We start from the raw sequence: 12,829 nt of genomic DNA, 5'->3' as shown, positions 1-12,829 counted from the left end.
TTCGCACATAGTAAGCTTAACAAATGCCATCATCATTATTATTATTATTATTAGGCTCCCAGGCCTGGGCTCTCTCCCCTCACTCCGCCACGCTGCACTTGGCAGACACGTTCCCTCTTCTCAAGGAGCTCGGCATCGGTCCATTGGCGGTATTTACTGAGCACTCGGGAGAGTCCAATACAGTCGCCCGCCCCGCTCCCCGCCCTCACGTTCCCGATCTCAGTCCGTCGATAATAATAACTGTATTTGTTTAGCAGTTGCCATGTGTACTGTACTGAGGGCTGGGCAGGATCCAAGGAAAGCGGGTCGGACCCGTTCCCCATGGGGCTCACGGTCTCCATTCCCATTTCACAGAGGAGGAAACTGAGGCCCGGGGAAGGGAAGTGACAGGCCCACGGAGAGGTGGGGCCGGGATTGTTGCCAACTTGTACTTCCCAAGCACTTAGTACAGTGCTCTGCACACAGTAAGCGCTCAATAAATACGATTGATGATGATGACGATTGGACTCCGGGTCCTTCCGGCCCCCAGCCGGAAACGGTTCTGGTATCCGCTCCGTCCACCAGGCCACGCCGCCTCTCCATACTTACTGAGCGCCTACCGCGGGGGAGAGTCCGCTAGGGTGGGCCGACGCCCCGGAGGAATCAGACGGCGGCGTCAAAAATAACTTTTATTTCTCATCTGCTACATAGAAAACCCGTCTGTCCGTCCGTCCAATAAGTCTCGGTCCTCGTGTCGCTCAGTTCAGTGCAGCGGTGCCGACCGCCTCCTCCTGGGTTCGGGGTTGCGGGGGGCCCGGGCCAGACCCTTCCCCGTCCGCTGGAGCCCCCCGCCCCGCGGAGCTCATTCCGGCTCGGGGGCCCGGGGGGGGCGTCTCATCCAGCGGCCCCTGCTTCGTCTCCGGGGGGGTCCCGAGCCCCGCGCCGAGCGCCCCGTGTCTTGGACGTCATCGCCGTCGCCGCGGTCTGGGGTTCGGGGGGCTCATCTTCGCGGTCCGCGGGGGGGGGTGGGCTCCTCTGGCCTTGAGGCAGCTGCCGGAGGGGTCTCGCCGCCCGCCCTGCCGGGGCCGGGAACACGCGACAAAGGAAAACCGACACGTCAGTCCGCGGGGCCGGCCCCCGGGGAGCGCCCGCAACGGGGTCTGGACCCTCGAGAGGTGCCATAATAATAATAATAATAATAATAATGATGATGATGGTATTTGTTAAGCGCCTAATGGTCTACGCATCAGGGGAGACACAAGGTCATCAGGCGGTCCCCCGTGGGGCTCACGGTCTCCCTCCCCCTTTGACAGAGGAGGAAACTGAGGCCCAGACAAGTCGAGTGACCGGCCGAAAGTCACGCGGCTGACAGGTGGCGGAGGCAGGATTAGAACCCACGTCCTCTAATGATGGCATTTGTTAAGCGCTTACTCTGTGCCAAGCACTGTTCTAAGCGCTGGGGAGGTTACGAGGCGATGAGGTTGGCCCACGGGGGGCTCCCAGTCTTCATCCCCATTTTCCGGATGAGGGAACTGAGGCCCGGAGAAGTGACTCGCCCAAAGTCACCCAGCTGACAACTGGCGGAGCCGGGATTTGAACCCGTGACCTCTGACTCCAAAGGCCAGGCTCTTGCCACCAGGCCACGCTGCTGCTCTGTTGGGCGCTCACTGTGGGGCAGGCACTGTACTAAGCGCCGGGGGGGATCGAAGCCAACCGGGTCCCCGTCCCCCGCGGGGCTCCCGGTCTCCATCCCCTTTTTGCAGAGGAGGGAACCGAGGCCCGGAGAAGTGAAATGACCGGCCCAAGGTCACACGGCAGACGAGGGATGAGAACTCAGGTCCGTCTGATTCCCAGGCCCGGCGCATCAACCGGTACTATGAACTGAGTGCCTCCCGGGCGCACAACGCTGTACTGAGCGCTTGGGAGAAGCCGATCCGGGCAGCAGACACGACCTCTGCCCTCAAGGAGCTGACAGTCTAGCGGGCGCTCCTAAGCGCTCGGAGCAGCAGGGTTAGCGGACAAGATCCCTACCCTCAAGGAGCTGACAGTCTATTGTGGGCCGAGAGCTGTACTGAACGCTTGGGAGAGGGCAACAAGGCAGGATAAAGCAGACCTCTTCCCGGCCCTCGTGGATTCGAGGGGCCCGGTGAGGTCTAGGTGGTGCAGAAAGCGCTCAGCACAGTGCTCTACACATCGTTACCGTGCAATAATGATAGTAATAATAATGATGGTATTTCTTAAGCGCTTATTATGTGCCAAGCACTGTTCTAAGCGCTAGGGAGGATACAAGGTGATCAGGCTGTCCCACATGGGGCTCACAATCTTAATCCCCATTTTACAGATGAGGGAACTGAGGCCCGGAGAAGTTGCGACTTGCCCAAAGTCACCCAGCTGACAGGCGGCGGAGCCGGGACTCGAACCCATGACCTCTGACTCCCAAGCCCGGGCTCTTTCCACCGAGCCCCGCGGCTTCCGTACAAAAACCCCCGGTGAATTCACTGGGGAGAGGAGTCGGAAGGTAGTGGGTTCTAATTCGGACTCCGCCCCTCGGCTGCCGTGTGACCCCGGGCCAGTCGCTTCCCTTCTCCGAGCCTCAGTTCCCTCCTCTGGAAAATGGGGATGAAGCCTGGGAGCCCCCCGTAGGGTGGGGACTGGATCCCCACCCCGGCGCTTAGTACAGTGCCTGCCACACAGTAAGCACCTGACAAGTATCATTAGTTGTTATTACTATTATTATTATTGTAAGCACTTGACAAGTATCATTAGTTATTATTATTATTATTGTAAGCACTTGACAAGTATCATTAGTTGTCATTACTATATTATTGTAAGCACTTGACAAGTATCATTAGTTGTTATTACTATTATTATTATTATTATTGTAAGCACCTGACAAGTATCATTAGTTGCTATTACTATTATCATTATTGTAAGCACTTGACAAGTATCAGTTATTACTATTATTATTATTATTGTAAGCACTTGACAAGTATCATTAGTTGTTATTACTATTATTATTATTATTGTAAGCACTTGACAAGTATCATTAGTTGTTACTATTATTATTATTATTATTGTAAGCACTTGACAAGTATCATTAGTTGTTATTACTATTATTATTATTATTGTAAGCACTTGACAAGTATCATTAGTTGTTATTACTATTATTATTATTATTGTAAGCACTTGACAAGTATCATTAGTTGTTACTATTATTATTATTATTATTGTAAGCACTTGACAAGTATCATTAGTTGTTATTACTATTATTATTGTAAGCACTTGACAAGTATCAGTTATTACTATTATTATTATTATTGTAAGCACTTGACAAGTATCATTAGTTATTACTATTATTATTATTATTGTAAGCACTTGACAAGTATCATTAGTTATTACTATTATTATTATTATTGTAAGCACTTGGCAAGTATCATTAGTTTTTATTACTATTATTATTACCATCTAGAGCAGAAGTCTCCCAACTCTTAAAACCGGCCTCCCCCAAGTGCGTAGTACAGTGCTTTGCACCCGCTGGGTGCTCGATAGAGGCCACTGATCCATCGATCGATCGACCCTCCCCATTTTGCAGATTTGAAGACTGAGGCCCTGGGAGGTTTAGGCGGTTTCTCCCGCGGTCACGCCGCAGGCCAGCCGGGATCGGGTCTGGGAGTTGGAAAGTCATGGTGAGGGGGCACCATAATAATAATAATGTTGGTATTTGTTAAGCGCTTACTACGTGCCAAGCACTGTTCTAAGCGCTGGGGGAGATACAAGGTGATCGGGTTGTCCCACGTGGGACTCACAGTCTTCACCCCCATTTTCCAGATGAGGCGACTGAGGCCCAGAGAAGTGAAGTGACTTGCCCACGGTCACCCAGCTGACGAGCGGCGGAGCCAGGATTCGAACCCACGACCTCAGACTCCCAAGCCCGGGCTCTTTCCACTGAGCCACGCTGCTTCTCTATAATAATGGTATTTGTGAAGCTCTTACTATGTTCCAAGCACTGTTCTAAGCGCTGGGAGAGATACAGGGTCATCAGGCGGGGCTCACGCTTTTAAACCCCATTTTCCAGATGAGGGAACCGAGGCCCAGAGAAGCAAAGTGACTTGCCCAAGGTCACACAGCAAATAATAATAATAATAATGTTGGTATCTGTTGAGCGCTTATTCTGTGCCAAGCACTGTCCTAAGTGCTGGGGGAAATACAAGGCGATTAGGTTGTCCCACGTGGGACTCACAGTCTTCACCCCCATTTTCCAGATGAGGGAACTGAGGCCCAGAGAAGTGAAGTGACTTGCCCACGGTCACCCGGCTGACGAGCGGCGGAGTCAGGATTTGAACCCACGACCTCAGACTCCCAAGCCCGGGCTCTTTCCACTGAGCCACGCCGCTTCTCTACAACAATGGTATTTGTTAAGCCCTTACTATGTGCCGAACACTGTTCTAAGCACTGGGGGAGATACAGGGTGATCAGGTGGGGCTCACGCTTTTAAACCCCATTTTCCAGATGAGGGAACCGAGGCCCAGAGAAGCGAAGTGGCTTGCTCAAGGTCACACAGCTGACAAATGTCAGAGCCGGGATTAGAACCCATGACCTCTGACTCCCAAGCCCGGGGCCCAGAGAAGTGAAGGGACTTGCTCGGGGTCACCCGGCGGGCAAGGGGTCCGGAGCCGGGATTAGAACCCGGGGCCCGTGACAGCGAAGGAAGGAACACGTTCCCCTGCTAACAAAGCCTTTTCACTACTAGTGGTCCTGCTATTTATTGAGCACCCACCAGGGAAAGAGCACTGTACTGAGTGCTGGGGAGAGGACAAGACAGAGAAGGGACCCCCCCACACACACACAGCCACCACCCACCGTTCCCTGGCCACAAGGGGCTTCCCCTCTTAATAATAACAATAATAATACTGATGGCATTTATTAATAATAATAACAATGAAGGCATTTATTAAGCGCTTACTATGTGCACTGTTCTAAGCGCTGGGGAGGTTACAAGGTGATCAGGTTGTCCCACGTGGGGCTCTTCATCCCCATTTGACAGATGAGGGAACTGAGGCCCAGTGAAGTGACTTGTCCAAAGTCACCCAGCTGACAAGTGGCGGAGCCGGGATTTGAACCCATGACCTCCGACTCCAAAAGCCGGGCTCTTTCCACCGAGCCGCTTCTCTAACGGTCTTGTAGCCGTCACGGGACTTACTGAGCCCCCACCGGGTGCAGGGCGCTGCGCTGAGCGCTGGGAAGAGCAAACAGAGCAGTCTGAGAAGCAGCGTGGCTCAGTAGGAAAGAGCCCGGGCTTTGGAGTCAGAGGTCATGGGTTCAAATCCCAGCTCCACCAATCGTCAGCTGGGTGACTTTGGGCAAGTCACTTCACTTCTCCGGGCCTCAGTTCCCTCATCTGGAAAATGGGGATTAAATCTGTGAGCCCCACGAGGGACAACCTGATCACCTGGTAACCTCCCCAGCGCTTAGAACAGTGCTTTGCACATAGTAAGCGCTTAATAAATGCCATTATTATAAACAGAGCAGTCCCACGTCCGCTCGGCTCCTCTGACGATCCGCCCCTGGGTAACCGAGAGGTGAGCGTCTAGTACAGTGCCCGGCGTTCAATAAGCGTCGCCGCTCCCCTCCGCTCCCGGCTGGGCAGTGGCTCCCGGAGCCCGGACGCCGGGTTCTCGCCCCGGGCCCGCCGCGTGACCTTGGGCCGGTCGCTTCCCTTCTCCGGGCCTCAGTTTCCTCCTCGAAAATGGGGATTCCATCCCGGTTCTCCCTCCCTCCCCCTTAGATCCGGAGCCCCGGCTGGGGTGGGGACCGTGTCTGCCCTGATGGGCTTGGCGCTCAGTACATAGCAAGCGCCCAACAGATGCCACAGGGGTTGCCCGCCGGGCCGCGCTCCCTCACCCGGGAGAGCCCAGGCCTGGGATCTCCTCCCCGCTCTGCCGCTCGTCCGCAGGGTGACCTTGGGCTGGTCACTTCCCTTCTCCGGGCCTCGGTTCCCTCCTCCGGAAAATGGGGATGGAGTCCGGGAGCCCCACGGGGGACGGGGATTTGGCTCCGACCGAGAAGCAGCGGGGGCTCAGTGGAAAGAGCCCGGGCTTGGGAGTCGGAGGTCGTGGGTTCCAATCCCGGCCCGGCCGCTTGTCGGCTGGGTGACTTGGGGCGAGTCACTTCACTTCTCTGGGCCTCAGTTCCCTCATCCGGAAAATGGGGATGAAGACTGTGAGCCCCCCGGGGGACAACCTCATCACCTTGTAACCTCCCCAGCGCTTGGCACATAGTAAGCGCTTAACAAATACCGTTATTATTAGTCGGTCACTCCCTTACCGCTTAGAACAGTGCTTGGCACATACTGAGCGCCTAACAAATACCGTCATCATCAGGGCGTGCCACTCCCTCCCCGGGGGAGAGGGGACGGATGGACGGAGGCCAAAGCGGAGGCTCAACTGGCCTCTCCACTAGCCCTGCGGCCCAAGGGAGTCCGGCCCGGGCCCTGGAGTCGCCGTCCTAGCTGTAGTCACGGGATGTACTGAGCGCTCGGCGACTCTGTCCTGAACGCCAGGGAGAGCTTGCCGTCAACTGACGGCTGTGGAGTTGGAGTCATTCATCATCATCATCATCATCATAATAATAATAATAATAATAATAATATTAGCATACACTGTTCTGGTTGTTAATAATAAAAATCAGCACTTAGAACAGTTGCACATAGTAAGCGCTTAATAAATGCCATTATTATTATTAGTAGTAGTAGCATACTATAATAATGATGACGATGGCACCTGCTACGTGCTTACTATGTGGCAGACACTGTACTAAGCACTGGGATGGACCCAATCCGTGCCCCCCCGTGGGGCTCCCGGTCAAGCAGCGCGGCTCAGTGGTAAGAGCCCGGGCTTTGGAGTCAGAGGTCCCGGGTTCGAATCCCGGCTCCCGCACATGTCAGCTGTGTGACTTTGGGCGAGTCACTTCACTTCTCTGGGCCTCAGTTCCTTCACCTGCAGAATGGGGATGAAGACCGTGAGCCCTACGTGGGACAAGCTCCATCACCCTGTATCTACCCTAGCGCTTAGAACAGTGCTTGGCACAGAGTCAGCGCTTAACAAATAGCAACATTATTATCGGTTATTAAAGAAGCGGCGTGGCTCAATGGAAAGAGCTCGGGCTCGGGAGCCAGGTTCTAATCCCGGCTCCGCCGCATGTCTGCTGTGTGACCTTGGGCAAGTCACTTCACTTCTCTGAGCCTCAGTTCCCTCGTCAGGAAAATGGGGATGAAGACTGTGAGCCCCCCGGGGGACAACCTGATCCCCTCGTATTCCCCCGGCCCCGGCGCTTAGAACAGTGCTTTGTACGTAGTAAGCGATTAACAAATGTCACCATTATTAGCCGGGTTGAGAATCCAGGTCCTTTTGACTCCCCAGTCCCCGGTCTCTACCCGCTAGGCCGTACTCAGGATGTACTGGACGCCTAGCGACTCAGGCCTGAACCCCAGAGGGAGGGCTCATTGTCAACTTCTAGACTGTGAGCCCGCTGTTGGGTAGGGACCGTCTCTATAAGTTGCAAACTTGTACTTCCCAAGCGCTTAGTACAGTGCTCTGAGCACAGTAAGCGCTCAATAAATACGACTGAATGAATGAATGGACGGGCGAGGAGTCGCTCTTCTGGGAGTAACGGGATGTACTGAATGCCCGGTGACTCTATCCCGACCCCCAGGGAGAGCTCACCGTCAACCGACGGGCCTGGAGGAGGAGTCTCTCGGCAGGTTGTATTTATTGAGCGCTTACTGTGTGCAGAGCACTGTACTGAGCGCTTGGGAGAGGACAACACACCAATCACTATCCCTGCCCGCGACAAGCTCACAGTCTAGAGGGCAAGATGGACGTCTGTAGAAACAAGTGGCTGTTCTGGTTGCGGTAAGGGAATGTACCGAGCGCCTAGGGACTCTGTCCTAACCCCGGGGGGGTGCTCGCCGTGGAGCCGCCACGGCCGTTCTGGTGGCAGCGAGGGGGTGTGCTGAGCGCCTGCAGAGCCCTGACCTGATCGTGAGGCGCCCACTATGTGCTAAGCGCTGGGAGAGACACGCGATCATCCGGTCCCACCCTGGGCTCCCAGTCCGGGGGACAACGGGCCCTGAAGCCCCATTTTGCAGAGGATGAGACGGAGGCCCAGAGAAGTCAAGTGACTTGCCCAAGGTCACACAGCAGAACCCGGGGGAGGGGACAGGCCAGTGACCGCACCCCCACTGGTCTCCTTGGGGTGGACCCCCACCCCTCAAGGGCTGCCTCAGTTTCTCCTCGAGGGCAGGTACCGTGTCTCCCAGCTCTACTGGACTGAACTCTCACAGGCGCTCAGTACAGTGCCCTGCCCACACCAAGTGTTCAATAAACACCAATCGATCAATGGGGACGGTGTCTTCCATCTCCATCAGACTGAACTCTCCCAGGCGCTCGGTACAGTGTCCCGCCCACGGTAAGTGCTCAACAAACACCATCGACTGATTGAGATTGTATCTCCCAACTTTAATGGACTCTCCCCGGCACTCAGTACAGTGCTCAAACAGCACCAGTTGACTGAGATCACATCTCTCTATTTAGACTGGACTCTACCAGGAGCTCCACACCCGGCAGGCGCTCAATAAATACCAACGGGCTGACCAGTAGCTCCTTGAAGGCAGGGATCGGGTCCCTCCGACTCAACTGGACTGGGCTCTCCCAGGCGCTCAGTACAGAGCTCTGCGCACGGTGGACGCTCAATAAACACCAGCGACCGATCGGCCGTCCCATCTTTGGGATGCCAGGGGTCCGACGTGGAGCTTACGGGAGGGGCGGGGTGGGCGGTTACTGTGTGCAAAGCGCTGTACTAAGCGCTTAGCGCCACACTGGCTGGACTCCCTCGTCTCCCCGGCGGATGGGACGGAGACTGAGCCGCCCTGCAGCCCCCCAGTGCTCGGCCCAGCGTGGGCGCTTAAATGCCCCCCTTTCATACCGGTGGTGGGAGGGGTTTAGGCTATCTATTGAGCACTTACTAGCAGCGTGGCCCAATGGTTAGAGCCTGGGAGTCTGTTCTGACGACTTGACACCCGCCCACACGTTTCGTTTTGTCGTCCGTCTCCCCCTTCTAGACTGTGAGCCCGTTGTCGGGTAGGGACCGTGAACTGAGGCTCAGAGAAGTTAAGTGCCTTGCCCAAGGTCACCCAGCAGACATGCGGCGGAGTCGGCATTCGAACCCGTGACCTCTGACTGTTCTGTTGACCTCTGCTGACCTCTGACTGGCCAAGGAGAAGCAGCGTGGCTCAGTGGAAAGAGCCCGGGGCTTTGGAGTCAGAGGTCGTGGGTTCAAGTCTCGGTTCCGCCACTTGTCGGCTGGGTGACTTTGGGCGGGTCGCTTCACTTCTCTGGGCCTCAGTTCCCTCATCTGTAGAATGGGGATGAAGACTGTGAGCCCCCCGTGGGACAACCTGATCACCTTGTAGCCCCCCAGCGCTTGGAGCAGTGCTTGGCACATAGTGAGCGCTTAACAAATACCGCCAAAAAAAAAAAAAAAAAGGACTGTTCTGAGTGCCATTCTAGGCCTTGGGCCCGAGCTGCTGGGCCGGTAATAATTTGTTCTCTGTCTCCCCCTTTTAGACTGTGAGCCCACTGTTGGGTAGGGACTGTCTTTATATGTTGCCAATTTGTACTTCCCAAGCGCTTAGTACAGTGCTCTGCACACAGTAAGCGCTCAATAAATACGATTGATGATGATGATGATGTATGTTGCCGATGTGTATTTCCCAAGCGCTTAGTACAGTGCTCTGCACACAGTAAGTCCTCAATAAATACGATTGAATGAATGACCCGGGTTCTTGTCCCGGCTCCGCCCCTTGTCCGCCAAGTGACCCTGGACCGGTCACTTCCCTTCTCCGGGCCTCAGCTCCCGCCTCTGTCAAATGGGAATGGAGACTGTAAGCCCCACGGAGGACGGGGATCGGGTCCGACCCCATTAGCTTGTCTCCACCCCAGCGTTTAGTACAGTGGCACAGAGTAAGCGCTTAACGGATACCATGATCATCATCATCATTCTAGACTGTGAGCCCGCTGTTGGGTAGGGACCGTCTTTATGTTGCCAACTTGTACTTCCCAAGTGCTTAGTACAGTGCTCTGCACACAGTCAGCACTCAATAAATACGACTGAATTAATGAATGATTGCTACTGGGCACCTGGGACAGGAGAGGAGCTCGTCAGTCTCCACCCCAGCGCTCAGTACAGCGTCTGGCACAGAGTAAGCGCTTAACAGATACCGTGATCATCATCATCATTCTAGACTGTGAGCCCGCTGTTGGGTAGGGACCGTCTCTCTAAGTTGCCAACTTGTACTTCCCAAGTGCTTAGTCCAGTGCTCTTCACAGTAAGTGCTCAATAAATATGAATGAATGAATGATCACTACTGGACACCTGGGACAGGAGAGGAGCCCGTCGGGTCGGGCTTGGCCCGAGCACGAAGGAGGATGGGGATGGAACCCCCATTTTACAGAGGAGGAAACTGAGGCCCGGAGAAGGGGAGTGGCCGGCCCAAGGGGGCAGGGCAGGCGGATGTCGGAGCCGGACCGCTTCTCCCTACTGTTCTCTGACCTCTCCCAAGCGCCTGGCCTGGGGCTCCGCGTATACGGGGTCGGCGCTCAATAAATACCCCCGGGGGGGGGGGGGGAAGACAGCCCCAGAAGCCAGGGCCGCAGCTGCTGCCTCCTTCCTCTTCCTCGGAGGACAGCGAAGGGGAGGGAGGGAAAGGGAGGGGTGTCTGTCAATCCATCCATCTGACCGTTCCCCCCACCCGCCCCCACTTAGTTACAGGGCCCTGGGTCAAAACGGGGAGGGAGGTGGGGAGACGACAGAGACACAGAGGGGCAGAGACAAGGAGAGACACGAGAAAGTGAGAGAGATGGGGGGGACGCCAGAGAGATAGGAGAGACCTCAGAGAGAGACAGATGAGGGTGGGACCTCAGAGAGGGAGAGACAGAGATGGGAGGGGGATTGCAGAGAGAGACAGGAGGAACCTCAGGGAGAGACGGGGGGTCTCGGAAAGAGACAGGTGGGGGTGGAGACCTCAGAGAGGGAGAAACAGAGATGGGGGGACCTCAGAGAGATGGGGGGACCCCAGAGAGAGATGGGGGGTTGCGGAGAGAGACAGTAGGGACCTCAGAGAGAGACGTGGGGGGAGACCCGGAAGGAGACAGATGGGGGGGTGGGGGGGACCTTAGAGAGGGAGGGACCTCAGAGAGATGGGGGGGCCCAGAGAGAGATAGGAGGGACCTCAGAGAGATGCGGGGGACCCCAGAGTAAAACAGGAGGGACCTCAGAGAGAGCCGGGGGAAGACCCGGAAGGAGACAGATACGGGGAGACCTCAGAGGGAGAGACAGAGATTGGGGGGGGGGACCTCAGAGAGTTGGGGGGACCCCAGAGAGAGACAGGAGGGGCCTCAGAGAAAGAGAGAGATGAGGGGATTGCACAGACAGATGGGGGGGGACCTGAGAGAGACACACACAGAGATGGGGGGGGCTGCAGAGACAGAAGGGACCTCAGAGACAGAGAGACAGAGACGGGGGGGACCTCAGAGAGGGGGAGACAGAGATGGGGGGGGGACCTCAGAGAAAGATAAGGGGGAACCCCAGACAGGAGGGACCTGAGAGACACACACACACACACACACACAGATGGGGGGGGACCTGAGAGAGAGAGAGACAGACAGACAGACAGACAGACAGACACACACACACACACACACACACACACACACAGATGGGGGGACTTCAGAGAGGAGAGGGAGAGATGGGGGGGTACCTCAGAGAGGGAGAGGGAGAGATGGGGGACCTCTGAGAGGGAGAGACAGAGATGGGGGGGACCTCAGAAAGAGATGGGGGGAACCCCAGAGAGGCAGGAGGGACCTCAGAGAGTGTGAGAGACACACACACACACACAAACAGATGGGGGGGGACCCTCAGAGAGGGAGAGACAGAGATGGGGGGACCTCAGAGAGAGAGAGGGAGAGACACAGAGGTGGGGGGACCTCAGAGAGGGAGAGACGGAATGTGTGTGTGTGTGTGTGTTTAGGGTTTGGGGGGGCCGGGGGTGTCTCACGGCTCTGCGCTGGTCGCTGAGGCAGAAGGTGCAGATGGCGCGGGGCCCGCGGAGGGCGCGCCCGCAGGGGGGCGCCGGTCCCGGCCCGGCCCCGGGGCGGTCCTGGCGGGCGCCGTGGAGGAGGAGGACGTTGGCGAGGTGGGCGATGTAGCCGGCGGCCAGGCGCAGCGTCTCCACCTTGGACAGGCGGCGGTCCTCGGGCTCGGTGGGGATGAGCATGCGCAGGGCCGAGAACGCCGTGTTGACGCTCTGGGTCCGGTCCCGCTCGCGCGCGTTGGCCGCCTGCCGCTGCTGATGCTGCTGCTGCGGGGGGAACGGCGGCGGCGGAGGAGGAGGAGGAGGAGGCTGAGGAAGCTGAGGGGGCGGCGGCGGCGGCCTCCCCTCCGACCCGTCGCTCTCGCTGCGGGGGTCCCCGTCGTCGTCGGCGTCGCTGGGCGGGCTGAGGGCGCGGCGGAAGGCCACGTGCGCCGACGCCGGCCGCAGCACGGCGAACGCCATGTGGGCGCCACCGCCCGCGCCCGCCGCGCTCTGAAGGAGCCGCCGCCCCGCACGCCCCTTTTATAGGCCGCGCCTCCCCGAAGGGAGGGGCGGGGCCCGGACTGACCAATGGCGGCGCGGCGGGCGCCCCGATCCGGCCAATGGGAGGGCGCCGCTCCGCCTCGCGCCGCCGGGCGCTAGCAAAGCTCGGAGCGCGGATTCTAGAACGCGGAGCAGGGCTGGGCCTAAAGCCCGGACTGA

General features: G+C 57.0%; 1 protein-coding gene across 1 annotated transcript; it reads right to left on the bottom strand.

Moving 5' to 3' along the window:
* Positions 1-655: 655 nt before the first annotated feature.
* TCF15 (transcription factor 15) lies at positions 656-12,591 on the bottom strand. The gene is made up of 2 exons (XM_038750476.1): positions 12,092-12,591; positions 656-1,055 (listed from the first exon to the last, which is right to left on the bottom strand). Exons 1-2 carry the CDS (start codon positions 12,587-12,589, stop codon positions 945-947), a joined length of 609 nt encoding a protein of 202 aa, XP_038606404.1. The 5' UTR covers positions 12,590-12,591; the 3' UTR covers positions 656-944.
* Positions 12,592-12,829: the final 238 nt, after the last annotated feature.

This window comes from Tachyglossus aculeatus, chromosome 8 (assembly GCF_015852505.1).
Source record: "Tachyglossus aculeatus isolate mTacAcu1 chromosome 8, mTacAcu1.pri, whole genome shotgun sequence".
Lineage (NCBI taxonomy): Eukaryota > Metazoa > Chordata > Mammalia > Monotremata > Tachyglossidae > Tachyglossus > Tachyglossus aculeatus.
Note: the sequence above shows the minus strand (reverse complement) of the source record. Positions and strands in the feature narration are given on the sequence as shown.